This window comes from Macaca mulatta, chromosome 5 (genome assembly GCF_049350105.2).
Source record: "Macaca mulatta isolate MMU2019108-1 chromosome 5, T2T-MMU8v2.0, whole genome shotgun sequence".
NCBI lineage: Eukaryota > Metazoa > Chordata > Mammalia > Primates > Cercopithecidae > Macaca > Macaca mulatta.
Window position 1 is genome coordinate 119,804,350 of NC_133410.1, and position 13,755 is coordinate 119,818,104.

Consider the following 13,755-nt stretch of genomic DNA (forward strand, 5'->3'; position numbering starts at 1 on the left):
ATTCATTATGTTTAAAATATCCTTGTTGCTCATGAGAAAAATTAAATTGGTTTTGAAGGTAGCTCAGAAGTCTTTTCTCTCTCATATTTTCCTTTTAAATTAATTGCATTGCATTTTGATTCAATTCTAAACAGAGTAACATGAAGAGTTACTAAGAATAGTTTAGCAACAATTGAGGCCAGCCACTGATGGAAGGATTTTTTACAACTCTGCAAGAAATCTACTCCTGAGGCCTTCTTCAGGTTTAGTTGATTGATTAGGGTTTTACAGTAAATGAAATCACTGAATTTTACCACAGAAAAATAAAAAAGTGGACACACCCTGAACTGTGCATAGTATGCAGAGATTATATGACTTTTTAGTTATGTGAACAAACTGTCTAGTTACTGTTTTTAAAGAAAACAAAACGTAATCCTATTGTTCCTGCAGGAGTCATCAGAGAGGAAACAGTATTCCCAATAAGCATGTCATGAACCTGAGAGTTCAGCACAAAGTTCCCCATTGGAATATATTGCAATTCATTTTCAAACCAAGAACAATGTACATTATAAATGTATTTTTGAGTTTTTAAAATTATAAGTTTAATTCATGTACATTATTGAAAATTGGGAAAACACAAAGTAGGAAAAAGAAATCACCCGTATTAGTATACATAAAATCATTTGAAGTTGTTAGGTTTGTGATGCCTTCTGAGGTAAAAGTCTACAGTAACTTTCCCAGAATGCTTTAGCTTTCCATGAGTCTTTAAGGAATCAAATTCAGGACGAGTTAAATGACAATGGTGGCGGGGCGCTGTGGCTCGTGCCTGTAATCCCAGCACTTTGGGAGGCTGGGGTGCTCAGATTATTTGAGGTCAGGAGTTTGAGAGCAGCCTGGCCAAAATGGTGAAACCCTGTCTCTACTAAAAATACAAAAATCAGCCGAGCGTGATGGCACGTGCCTGTAATCCCAGCTACTCGGGAGGCTCAGGCAGGAGAATCGCTTGAACCCAGGAGGCAGAGGTTGCAGTGAACCGAGATGGCGTCACTGCACTCCAGCCTGGGTGACAGAGCAAAACTGGGTCTCAAAAATATAAATAAGTAAATAAATAAAAAATAAATGGCGTGAGTGATTCTGTTGCTGAGAAACAAAAATCTCAGGAGGCCTTGAATTTCTTTGGGCACATTTGGCATCTGTATTTTACAAAGAAGTATGTGTGCAAAAACAAGAAATCTCCTTGTCAGAGATTATTTCAACTCTAGTCAAGTTTGCCTTGGCTTTCCTGAACAGAAGAGGAAGTTGGGAAGAATTATTCACTAAGAGAATGCTGGTGTAAGATATTATCCATTTAATTAGGCTTATACTATGACCATATTAATTCTAATATCTCAGTAGAAGGGATTATGTTGTACTTTCTTCCAAAAAGTCTTACCGGTTGATCGCTGAATAATTGCATCTGGGATTCTATCTGTGAATGGGGTCTTCCTACTGTCTGTGTCTTCTTACTTGCTTCCATTGTTTGGCTGGATTAGAAAGATTGGCTGAGGGCAGAAAGTATGTATGTATATATGCCATGGATTTTTAAAAACAGCCTATCTTCATAATAGTTTTAGGTTTTGTGCCATAGACTTTGATTTATGTATTTCTCTTCATAGAAATAATCTTATTTTTTAAGTTTCATTGCTTTAATGCTCAGAGGTATATTTTTAAACTTCTTATTTTGAAATTTAGATTTACAGGGAGTTGCAAAGACATATCAGAATCTCCATGTAACCTTCCCTTAATGTTAATATCTTATATAACCATTTATCAAACATTCGTCAAATCTAAGAAATCAATATAATACAATACTATTAACTAAACAACAGTCTTTACTTGGATTTCACCAGTTTTTTCACTAATGTGCTTTTTCTGTTCCAAAATCCAATAGATGATACATCTACATTATACTTAGCAGTGTGTCTCCTTAATTCATTCTAATATATGACATTTCTCAGTTTTTTTTCTTTTTTATGATCCTGATACTTTTTAAGGGTACTGTTCAGATATTTCATAGAATGTTCCTGTTTGGGTTTGTGTGATGTTTCCTTAAGATTAGACTGAGGCTTTGGATTTTGGAGAATACCACAGAGGTGAAGGGTCCTTTTCATCACGTCCTATCAGGGGGTACATGACATCCTCATGACTTATTCCTGGTGATGCTAACTTCGATCACTTGGTTGAGATGGTGTCTGCTAGGTTTCTCTGCTCTAGTTTACTAGTTTTCTTTTCCATCTTCTGTTTGTTAGAAGCAATCACTAAATGCAGTCCACACCCAAAGGGAAGAGAGTTAAGCTCCACTTCCTGGAGGGGGGAGTAACAAATAATTTATGGATATACATTATGACCATCACAGTGATTAATAAATATTTAGGGAGTGATAATGAAAGGCTGTGTAAATACCCTGTTTGTTCTTCAGTTTTTTTTACCACTTATTGTAGCATTCCGCAGTGGATGTCCACAACAACTGTTATTGTGGTGTTCTAAAGGTGATTTTTCTGTTTTCCTCAGAATTATTTTTGACATACGTTCATTTCATTATTTTAAAAAGTTATTTTGGCTGTGGCTTTGCTAAGTTTTCAGAATGAATTTGATTTCTAAAACATTTTAATTAGTGCTTTTTAAATTAATTTCTTTACTGGAAGGGTTATCTTTAAATTGAAGGTTATTAATCTTCCTTGAATGAATCTGTTTAATTTAGCAAGCCATGGAGGATTGCTAATGATTCTTATTTTTTATTTAAATTTACAAAAATATAAACAAAATAATAAAAATAATGTAAAATTTTATGGGGTAATTTAGATTTTTTTAATGTTCATTTTTTAATTTCTTAAAAACTATACTGCAGTAATAATCACTAAGCATCAGACAACTTAAATTTTAACTTAAATGGAAAGTAAGCAGCCAGTAAATGCTTTGTATAACCTAATGGCCATGCTGAGTGTCCTCTCAAACAGCACTTGATAGCAGCTGAGTTCCGAACTCAGAGTTCTGAACATGTTTTGAACCAGCATAGCCACAGCAAAAAAAAAAAGTGTTTTTTCACCTAAACTTCAAACCAAGGTTTTGCATATACATACTAATTTATCTATGAGGAAGGAGCAAACTAAAATTTAGACAGAGTATATCACATTGATAAGGCAAAACTTAAAAAGAAAAAAACTGATGTATCACTATTCCTTTCTACTAAGTACCTTCCTCTGCTAACTTTCCACCTACTGCTGGAAGAATAATTTAAAAGAACATAAACTTTATAAAATTTAACACATTAATGGCATGTTCAGTAATACCAGCTATGCACCTTAAATATGCATTTATAGATTTAAAAACGATACAGATTTATTTTCTCTTTCTCATTCTGGCTACCTCAGTATTGATACTGAAACAGTTTCTTCAAACTGATTATTGCATAAGTCTTTGTTGAGCATCTACTCTGTGCACAGGAGGATGCTAAACCCTGAAGGGAGTGAAATACGCTGATATCTGTACTTCAATTGAGATGTGCAACAGATATAGTCATCATTGCCCTGTGCCACCCAAGTGTGTTTTCAGGTCTTTCTTGGTGTTACTAGCCCTGAGAGCCAAGGATCTCAGCTTGTGTTTTAGGGATCCTTTAAGCACGCTCGTCATTTAAAATGATATGCCTCTTTGAAGCAGCTCAGATGACATCTCGCCAAAAAACCTCAAGAGATAAATAGTGCTACTTCTGTGGGATGAGCAGCAGTGAAAAGTCAGGCTGCTGTCAATAAGTAGAGTGATCATGTATTTTATCATCTATAAATATATATAACAAATAATAGAGGAGGGGTTATTAATTATGCTGGAACAAGAGGTATAAACAGGTAAGCAACAGATTTACATTCCAGGGACATTCCTGGGCAAACTTGAATGCATGGTCACCTCTATCAATAGAAAACACTCAATAGACAGGGACACTAAGGATGTGGATCCAGGGCACCGCGGGGCTGCAGCACTCCCAGGTGGAACCCTGCAGGGCCCTGCCTGGCTTCTGACCCAGGTGACGGTGCAAGTGGTAACGGGCAGTCTGTTTAAGCTGATTCTGTTCTGTTCACATGGTCTTTCCAAGTTCAGTGTCCTCATCTCAGTGCCCTCGCACTCTTTTAGGATCTGTTTCAGGTCTTGTCCCTACAACTTTCCCTTACTTTCCTTGGCCCAGGTAAATTTTGTCTAGTTTTTTGAGACAGAGTAGCCTGGACATCTCTTTATTCTCTTTTCGATCTATTATTAGAGTGAAAAACCCTGTGGTTTGCTTTTTTCCTGGCCTTCTGTTTTTATTGCTAAAAGTCTTTTGGAACCAGGCCCTTGCAATCCAAAAAGTTTGGGCTTTTAAATTTGTTGCGTGGGCATCAAGAGCCTATTTTGAAAGTCAAAACCATAACATTTATTTTTTTCCCCTGCATTTTCATAATGTTCTTACTGGCAATGTGGACACCACAGTGTGAGTATCAATCACGTACAAGGAAGTACGCACACAGAAAATTACAGAGGTTAATAAGTCAGTGTATTATCTCCAATGATACTAATACTTTTGATGGGACACATAGAACTATTACATGTTAAACATTGCTTGTGTGTTATCTTATTTAATACTCGCAATAACCCTATGACATAAGTGCTGTTATTATCTGTATTTTATAGCTAGGGGAAGTCAGGATTCAGTCCTATAAGTAGAGAAAATAGGCAGCATGATATAGTGAAAACAGACTTTGTCCTGAACTCTAGCATCAGTCCTGTCTTAGACTTCATTTTTCTCATGTATACAATGAGGAAATTTATTTTCAAATCACCTTCGAACTCTAAAATTACAAATAGAGGTCTACAATCCTTATCCCAAACCCTCATGACCAGTTGTCTGTTGGAATTCAGAAGTTTTCAGATTTGTGAAAGGTAATGTAGTTTGAATACTATATGTTAATGATTAACTACAGTGGGATTTGGGGCAACGCTTTATAATCAGTGATACTTCTGCAGCAACTTTTTTAGTGAGAAAAATAAAGATTTTCGAAAACCTCTTAACAGTTCAGGTCATATGATATTGCCAAATTAGTTTGCTTAAACATATAAAAAGCTTTTGATTTTTAGAACTCATTGGATTTATTAGTGTGGATTAGGGGTTGTGGGAACTGGACCAGTGAAAGGATTGGGGTAATTATCAGTGATGCAACACAGTTTCTCTATTATTATTAATAATTCTGGATTCATAGAATTGATGTGTGGAGTAAAAGAAGTGTTGCATGGAAAGTGCTTACCACATTCCTTGAAAAAATTTAAGTTCTCAGTAATAAGACTAATAAGTAATCATAATACTCCTATCTCTGAGCTTTGTGCTTGGTTTTGGTTGCAGGGATGTAAATAATCGCTGAAGATAAAGATGGTGCACAGCCGCATTCAATTGTTCAAGGAAGGTTGATCTAGTGCATCTAGTCATGATTGTCAAGTAAAGTCAAGTCTGGCAAAGGGACACTTAAAGGGAGTAATGGTAATCAACCAGGAATCAATTCTCATGGACTTAAGTTCTATCTCTCAAATGGTTTGAGACACTTGAATGAAAGGGATAACACAACGAACTCTAACAGCCTACATTACAGTAGGCTCCAATAGGGAAAAGCAACAGCTATGTTAAGGCAGAAATATCAAAACTCCCAAAAGAATATCAGCTGAATAAGGCTGTAGAAAGCCCAAACTTTTTCCACTGATACTAGCTCCATAGATTTAGTGCTTTGAAAGATGACTAATGGTATCCAACAGTGGTATACCAGGTAATTTAATTTGCCTAGGGAAGTTACTGTCTTCAAAAAGTAAATATATACATAAAAGTTAGGTTCTTGAAGCCTTACAAACTTCATATTTTTGTTTATACATAATGTTTACATATAAAGTGATAAAGTAGACATACAAACTTTATATTTAACCTTTAATAGGGTTCTTAAATTAAAAAAGAAATGTATGACTCTTTAAAAAAATAAAGAAGAAAGAAAATACATGTATGCATCCCTCCTCATTCCATGTTATTTCAATATGGGTAGTCATACACTTAAAAAGTCATCTCGGTAAAGCAGGCACATAAACTAGAAAAATGGCAATTATTAAATGATGATGACAGGTCACGGGTAATTGGCTGGACTTTATCATGGACAGAAGCGCTGAGGCTTAGCAGATGATAGCGGAGAGTCAGTCACCTCTGCCAAAGGCCAGAGAGAGGAGAAGGAGATGCAGATGGAGCGTACATTAAAGGTAGGGTGAGAGCGCAGGAAGTGTGGTGAGGATGAGTGAAGGCATCAGCATAGGGGAGGATGCTTTTTAAAATCACCAAATCCAAACATCACAGATGTTCTATTGTTACATGGATTACAGAAACCATGTTGGAGCTTTAAATGACAGAAAATGTTAGTGTGTTGGTAGAGTCCTTAATATAAAAATGTTTGTGATATATGGTAGTTAAGACACAGTTATGCTTTGGCTACTTATGTTACAAAATTAATGGACTGTAGCTATATATTCTCTGATTGTTTGGCTCTGTTGATCAAAGTAGCAGTCATAGAATAAAATCTATGATCTGATTTTTTTTATGGTAACTTTCTGTAAAATATTTCTTTTTTAAACTTTTATTTTAGGTTCGGGGTATATGTGCATGTTTGCTATATAATAAATTGCATGTAATAGGGGTTTGGTGTAAAGATTATTTCACTTCTTAGGTAATAAGCATAGTGCCCGATAGGTAGTTTTTCCATTCTCACCCTCCTCCCTCTCTACTTTCAAGTAGGCCCTGATGTCTATTGCCTCCTTCTTTGTGTCCGTGAGTACTCAATGTTTAGGTCCCACTTACAAGTGAGAAGATGTGGTATTTGGTTCTCTGTTGCTATGCCAGTTCTCTTAGCTTTATCCATGCTGCTGCAAAGGACATGATCTCATTCTTTTTATGGCTGTGAAGTATTCCCTGGTATATATATACCACATTTTATTTATACGTCTACTGTTGATGAAAATAGGTTGATTCCATCCATGTCTTTGCTACTGTGAATAGTGCTGTGATGAACATATGGAGGCCTGTGTTTTTATGGCAGAACAATTTAATTTCTTTGGGTGTATATCCTGTAAGAAGATAGCTGGATCATTTGGTAATTCTGCTTTAGTTGTTTGAGAAATTGCCAAACTGCTTTCCACAATGTGTAAACTAATTTACATTCCCACCAACAGTGTATAAGTGTTCCCTTTTCTCTACAAGTTTGCCAGCATATTATTTTTTTGACCTTTTAATAATAGCCATTCTGACTGGGCGAGATAATATCTCATTGTGGTTTTGATTTGCAGTTCTCTAATGATTAGTGATGTTGAGCATTTTTTCATATGCTTGTGGGCCATATATGAAAAGTGTCTTTTGAAAAGTGTCTGTTCACATCCTTTGCCCGTTTTTTAATAGGGTTGTTTGTTTTTGCTTGCTGATTTGTTTAAGTTCTTTATAGATTCTGGATATTTTACCTTAGTTGGATGCATAGTTTGCAGATATTTTCTCTCATTCTGTAGGCTGTCTGTTTACTCTGTTGATAGTTATTTTTGCTGTGCAGAAGCTCTTTAGTTTAAGTCCATTTGCCTACTTATGGTTTTGTTGCAGTTTCTTTTGGCATCTTTGTCATGAAATCTTTGCCAGGTCCTATGTTTGGAATGGTATTTCCTAGGTTATCTTGCAGGGTTTTTATAGTTTTAGGTTTTACACTTAAGTCTTTAAACTGTCTTGAGTTGACTTGTGTTTATGGTGTAAGGAAGGGGTCCAGTTTCAGTCTTCTGCATATGGCTAGTCATTTATCCCAGCATCATTTATTGAATAGAGAGCCTTATCCCTATTGCTTCTTTTTGTCAACTTTGTTGAAGATCAGATGGTTGTAGGTGTGTGGCATTATTTCTGGGCTCTCTATTCTGTGTCCTTGGTCTACGTGTATATTTTTGTCTTAGTACCATGCTCTTTTGGTTACTGTAGGCTTGTAGTATAGTTTAAAGTCAGGTAACGTGATTCCTCCAGCTTTTCTTTTTTGCTTAAAATTACCTTGGCTATTATATTTTTGGTGCCATATAAATTTTAAAATAGTTTTTCCTAATTGTGTCAAAACTATCTCTAGTTGTTCGATAGGAACAGCATTGAATCTGTAAATTGCTTTGGACAGTATGGCCATTTTAACAATATTGATTCTTCTTATTCATGATGTTTCTTTATTTTTGTCTGACTGAGTTAGTTTGGGGAGCCGGTTTTTGAGCTCTGAGATTATTTCTTCAGCTTGGCCTATTCTGCTGTTAATAATTGTGATTGCATTATGAAATTCTTGTAGTGTGTTTTTTAGCTCTGTCAGGTCACTTTGGTTCTTTCTTATAATGGTTATTTTGTCTTTCAGTTCCTGTATTGTTATATTGTAATCCTTAGATTCCTTGGATTGGGTTTCAACTTTCTCCTGAATCTCAATGATCTTTCTTCCTATCCATATTCTGAATTCTACTGCTATCATTTCAGTCATTTCAGCCTGGTTAAGAACCCTTGCTGTGGAACTAGTGTGGTTGTTTGGAGGAAAGAAGCCAGTCTGGCTTTCTGAGTTGCCAGAGATCCTGCACTAGTTCTTTCTCATCTGTGTGGGCTGACGTTCCCTCAACTGTGGTGGCAGATGTTCCCTCGACTGTGGTGTAATTTGAGTACAGTCAGTTGATTTCTTTCCTGGATGTTTTCAGAGGACCAAGTGTTTGTGCTGGGTCATTATTTGTGGCTGAATTCGTGTCCTTGGTTTCGCAGGGGTTTATGTTAGCAAAGTATTTTTGGTGCTGAAGTTTGGGCTGTGATCCAGTAGATGGTGCTTAAGCATAATGGCCAGTAGTTAGGCTCTTGCTCAGCCACATGGCTCCTCTGTATTTCCTCCTGATTGCAACTGTGCTCTCTCTCAGTGCTCTGAAACTGTGGGCTCCTCTCCCACTCAAGTGCTGGCTGCAGATTTCAGCTTGGCACTCCTGGGTTGCTCACCACAGCCTTGGAGCAAGTTCAGGCTTTATGCTCCTTCTGCAGCTTGGAGGCAGCAGGGGAAGGGACCTTAGCAGTCATTGTGGCAGAGGGCTTTTCACTGGTCTTTTGGAACTCCACCCCAGAGAAATGCAGAGCCACTACTAATTGGTGCAATCAGCCCAGGGTCAGGTGGTTGTATCATGTGCCCAAGTCAAGGGCCTGCCTGGTGATGAGCAGGGGTAACAGGGGGTTGTGGCTGGGACAAACTAGCTTCTTCTCCTTAAGAAGGGTGGCTGCAGCTTACTGGAAGTATGGTTAAAGCACTTGGTCTTTGATCCGTTCCTAGTCCAAGGTCAGCAAGGGCAGTACCATTGCAGCAGCCATGGCAGAGGGGCTTTCAGTTGCCTCTGGGAGATCCACCTTAGAGAAATGCAGAACTGCTGCTACTGGGAATGTTCAGCCAGGGGATGGGGCCGCTGCACTGCCGGCCTGAGCTGAGGTCCCTGCTTGGTGAAGAGCTGACCCTGATTATGAAGGGTCATAGATCACAGATGGTCTGCAGACTGACCAGGCCGCAAAGACAGAGCATATTTCTATGGACTTGAGTTTCTCAGAAACAAAAGAGGAAGGGACTGCTTTTATTTTGATTGAATTTACATTAACCATCAATCTTCTTTAAACACATTGCCTTCCACTGTCACCAACAGAAATACAGAGAAAGAAAAATAAATTACATTGTCTCAGAAGCATACTGCTTAAAGGGAGTTCATTTACTGACGGGAAATGAGAAAATATTAGCAGAGAGAACACATTGAGTCTTTCTCCTTCCCATTGCTCCACCTACGGTGGGAGACCTCACCATGATCTTTCATCTTCTTTCACAATTCTCTTTCACTCCCCAAATATTATGTGCAGCACCAAAGCACTGAGTGTGTAGACAACAGTGGAGCGGGTCAAGAGGACTGCCCTTCTGGAAGTTTTTAATGGTAGAGAACAGACGTGATAGAAAATCTGAGAGTTTTGACACACCAGTTAGTTCACGGAGGAAAATTCTGAGACTCTTGGTTTATGACATGGCAATCCTGTATGAACGTGGTGACCTTTATTTTAGATGGTCAATTCCCTTTACTCTGTTCAATGGCCAAAAACCAGAGCCTTAGTTTCATTCAACTTCTTGGAAATTGCCTGTCATTGTTCACAAAGAGGACAGGAGGGTAATCCAAACAGTTTCACTTTTTGATTGCTTAACAACTATTAGAGAAAATGCATCATCGCTTCTGTAAGAAAAAAAAAAACTTCTAAGAATATTGAGACGATTGAGTGAGTTGTGCCATCTTCGGAGGTGAAGATGAACACATCTTTATTTATGCAAATAAAGCAAGAATGCCAATTACCCAATGGATGTGAGAATAGTGAGCCAGCAATGGTAATTTAAGGGATGTTCTTTCAGAACGTGTTCTTTACATTAGTGAATCATTCCAGTGTTCTTTGCTTCTAGGAAAAGGTGGTTCAAGATGTGTGCTTAAATGAATACCAAAACTAGCAATGCATTGGGAATAATAAAGAGAGTAGGCAGTATTTTTTTTTCTTGTTTAAATCCTCAGTCCGCTGTTCTAATTAGGTAAATGATCTTGAACTTACCAAATGATTACATCTTTTGCTTTCTTTGAGGGTTTTGAATCAGGTTGTAGGCTTAGCAGGTATATTTTATTTGAATTTCTCACAAATATTTAGCAGACACAAGTTGTCTGAGGCACTGCTTCCTCTTTCACATATTGAGAAATGCCTAAACACCTGTGATATTCTTGTCCGGAGACCACACCTGCTTTCATGACACTATGTTGAAGAGGATTCTGAAAAATTTTTTATAAAGTCAGACACGCTTAGAATTGGGGACAAAAATCTATACTTGGTTTGATTTATAAATTACGTCAAAAGGACACAAAGTAGCGACTTAGGGAATTGATGTAGCTTACCAAGATGACTTTCTCTCAGGAAATGTTTGGATCATTATATTTTAGGCTCTGGAGCTGAATAGTTGGAATATCAGAAGGGTTATTTTGAAATAACTAGATAGAATAGCACAAGTGGAAAACATGTATTCAGGGGCTCTTTAGATGAGAAAAATTCCATTAATTCAATTCCTCAAGGACAAATTACACAGAGAGAAAGAGATAGAGACAGAGAAAGAGAAAGAGCACGCAAGAGAGAAATTGATAGGTGAGTATATGGATGGATGAATAGATACATTCATAGATTTTAAGAACATAATATATGTTCTAAGTAGAAAAAACTAATAACAGTTTTCAAATGTCTGGGACATTGTGCCAACCGTTCTGTCTTACATTATTTCTAGTCATTAGAATCACTTAGTGAGTTGTGAAGTTTTATTAACATTTTACGTAAAATTCCTCCAGAGTCTCAGAGATGTGAAGTGATTTATGAGACAACACAGCTAGTAGGAGGCAGAATTGGAATTGAAATTAGACATATTTGGCTCCAAAGTCCACTTTCTTTCAAGTATGTTATGCATCACAGTTTTTGTATTTTGTTGAATGAAGAATAATTTTCACTGAATTTTTTGTGTTTTGTTTAATAGCTTACAATTTATGTCCAGCCAGAGCAAAAGCACACAGCCGAATATGCTGCAAACATAACTAAAAGTGTGTTTGATTATTTTGAAGAATACTTTGCTATGAATTATTCTCTTCCTAAATTAGGTGAGGATCATTTTTACAATTTTCTTATTTTTAATATTGCCTTTGTTTTTATTTAAGTTAACTCATTTCTTCTAATTATGTCACCATCAGTTAACAGTTATCCTTAAGTCCTTTTATTATATGCCTACAATATCTTGGGCTCAAGTGAGCCGCCTGCCTTGGCCTCCCAAAGTACTAGGATTACAAGCATGGGCAACCATGCCCAGGCTGTACTCTGTTCTTATCTGATAAATATATAGTCTTGTGTTTCTAAATAAAGATGAAAGTATGTGCACAAAATTGCAGAACTTGGTAGTGATGGAGCCACAAATAGCAACCTAGATCAGTTGATTTCAAAATCAGCATTCATCCCAATACTTGCTCTGCCTCCCTGTCATCAGTGAGTTAAAAAATAATAGGGATAAATGATGTTGTAAGAATCCCAAGTGCTTATAGTCTTTCCATTGTTGTATAAGGCAAATTCTAGATTCCCTAGCAGTTTAATGAAATACTGGCGCTCCTTCCAGCAATAATTTTTTCTAATACAGAGGGAAGCATGCATTCTTCTTAAAGCAAAAGTGGGGCTACAACCAAGATGGTGTGCATATGACATTTCTGTCAATAGTGGAAATGCTTTATTAATAAGCTCGAAAGCTATTAACAAAGACTTTAAATATAACACCCATATAGATGTTTGTAGGGATAAAATGAAGGCAGTAAAACAAATTAGCCAACAGTTGGCCTCCCTGTTTTTGTTTCTGCCTTTAGTTTAATAAATTATCAATGCAAACAAGAGGAATGCCAAGTTCTTTGCATGGGAATGGCTGTGGCTCAGAGCAAGCTTGTAGATGCTGCATGTCTCTTCAATGGATACAGTTCTATTTTTTGATTGCTTAACAAATGTTAGAGAAGGAGCTGAAAAAAGAAACAAGTTTTCATCAAAATCAGAATATTGGGCCAGGTGCAGTGGCTAACGCCTGTAATCCCAACATTTTGGGAGGCCCAGAGGTTCAAGACCAGCCTGGCAACATGGTGAAACCCCATCGCTACAAAAAATACAATAATTAGCCAGGTGTTGTGGCACACACCTGTAGTCTCAGCTACTCAGGAGGCTGAGGTGGGAGGATCACTTGAGCCCAGGAGGTTGAGGCTGCAGTGAGCCATGATCGTGTCACTGCAGTCTGGGTGACAGAAGACCTTATCTCAATGTAAAAATATCAGAATAATATTTAATAAAATTTTGTGCACATGAATTTAAAGATCCTTTGCCTTTTATCTCAGTTGTAACACCCAGGATAACCTGAGAAGTGGAAATCTCACAAATTTATTACTCTCTTCTTCTCTCTTTCTTTCTTCTTCTCCCCAACTCCTTTATTCTGTTTTATGTGCATTTTCAACCCTCTTAGAATTAATTATATCTTAGATTCCTTAGAAGTGACTTCTGCATTTATTAGATTCCAAAGAGTTAAATATACACGAATTAGTTAGTTATAATGCCAATACTGACCAAAAAAAAAAAAAAAAAAAAAAAAGAAAAGAAAAAAAAGAAATTGCAAAAAATTCCTTTTGTTCAAGGATTAAGTGCAAACTGCACTCCACATTATGAAAAATACTGGCCCTTGGGGGAGATACTTCTCTACCTTTGAAATGACTGTTTTGTGATAAAATAACCAAACCTAAAAATGACGATAACATGAAAAGGAAACTACTATTATAATCTTGACCTCTATTTAAGATACATCCCTCTTCATTCTTTTATAAAAAGCTTTAAGAATATTTATTTTAACCAGAAAGAAAGGGCTTTCTCTTATATGTTAAGTGAAAAATCAATTTATTTTCATTTCTGTTCCTCATTTAAATTATATGTAACAATAAAGAAATTACATTCTGTTCACCGCTCATTAACTGAGGAAGCTGTATTTTGGCCACTGATCAACTGAGCATTTTCTTTCTTGGAATTTAACATAGAACTGATCAACACTGCCTCCTCCTGTCAGATATTATGTGTAAGATTATAGAAACTCCTATCCAACATTTTAG

The 13,755-nt window shown here is 36.8% G+C and overlaps 1 protein-coding gene across 1 annotated transcript in view; it reads left to right on the forward strand.

The window, feature by feature from the left end:
- The window catches only part of ENPEP (glutamyl aminopeptidase), an 82,781-nt gene that overhangs the window by 18,785 nt on the left and 50,241 nt on the right, over nt 1-13,755 (forward strand). Inside the window, 1 exon segment of the mRNA NM_001266656.1 lies at nt 11,616-11,736. Coding sequence (NP_001253585.1) covers nt 11,616-11,736 — 121 coding nt within the window.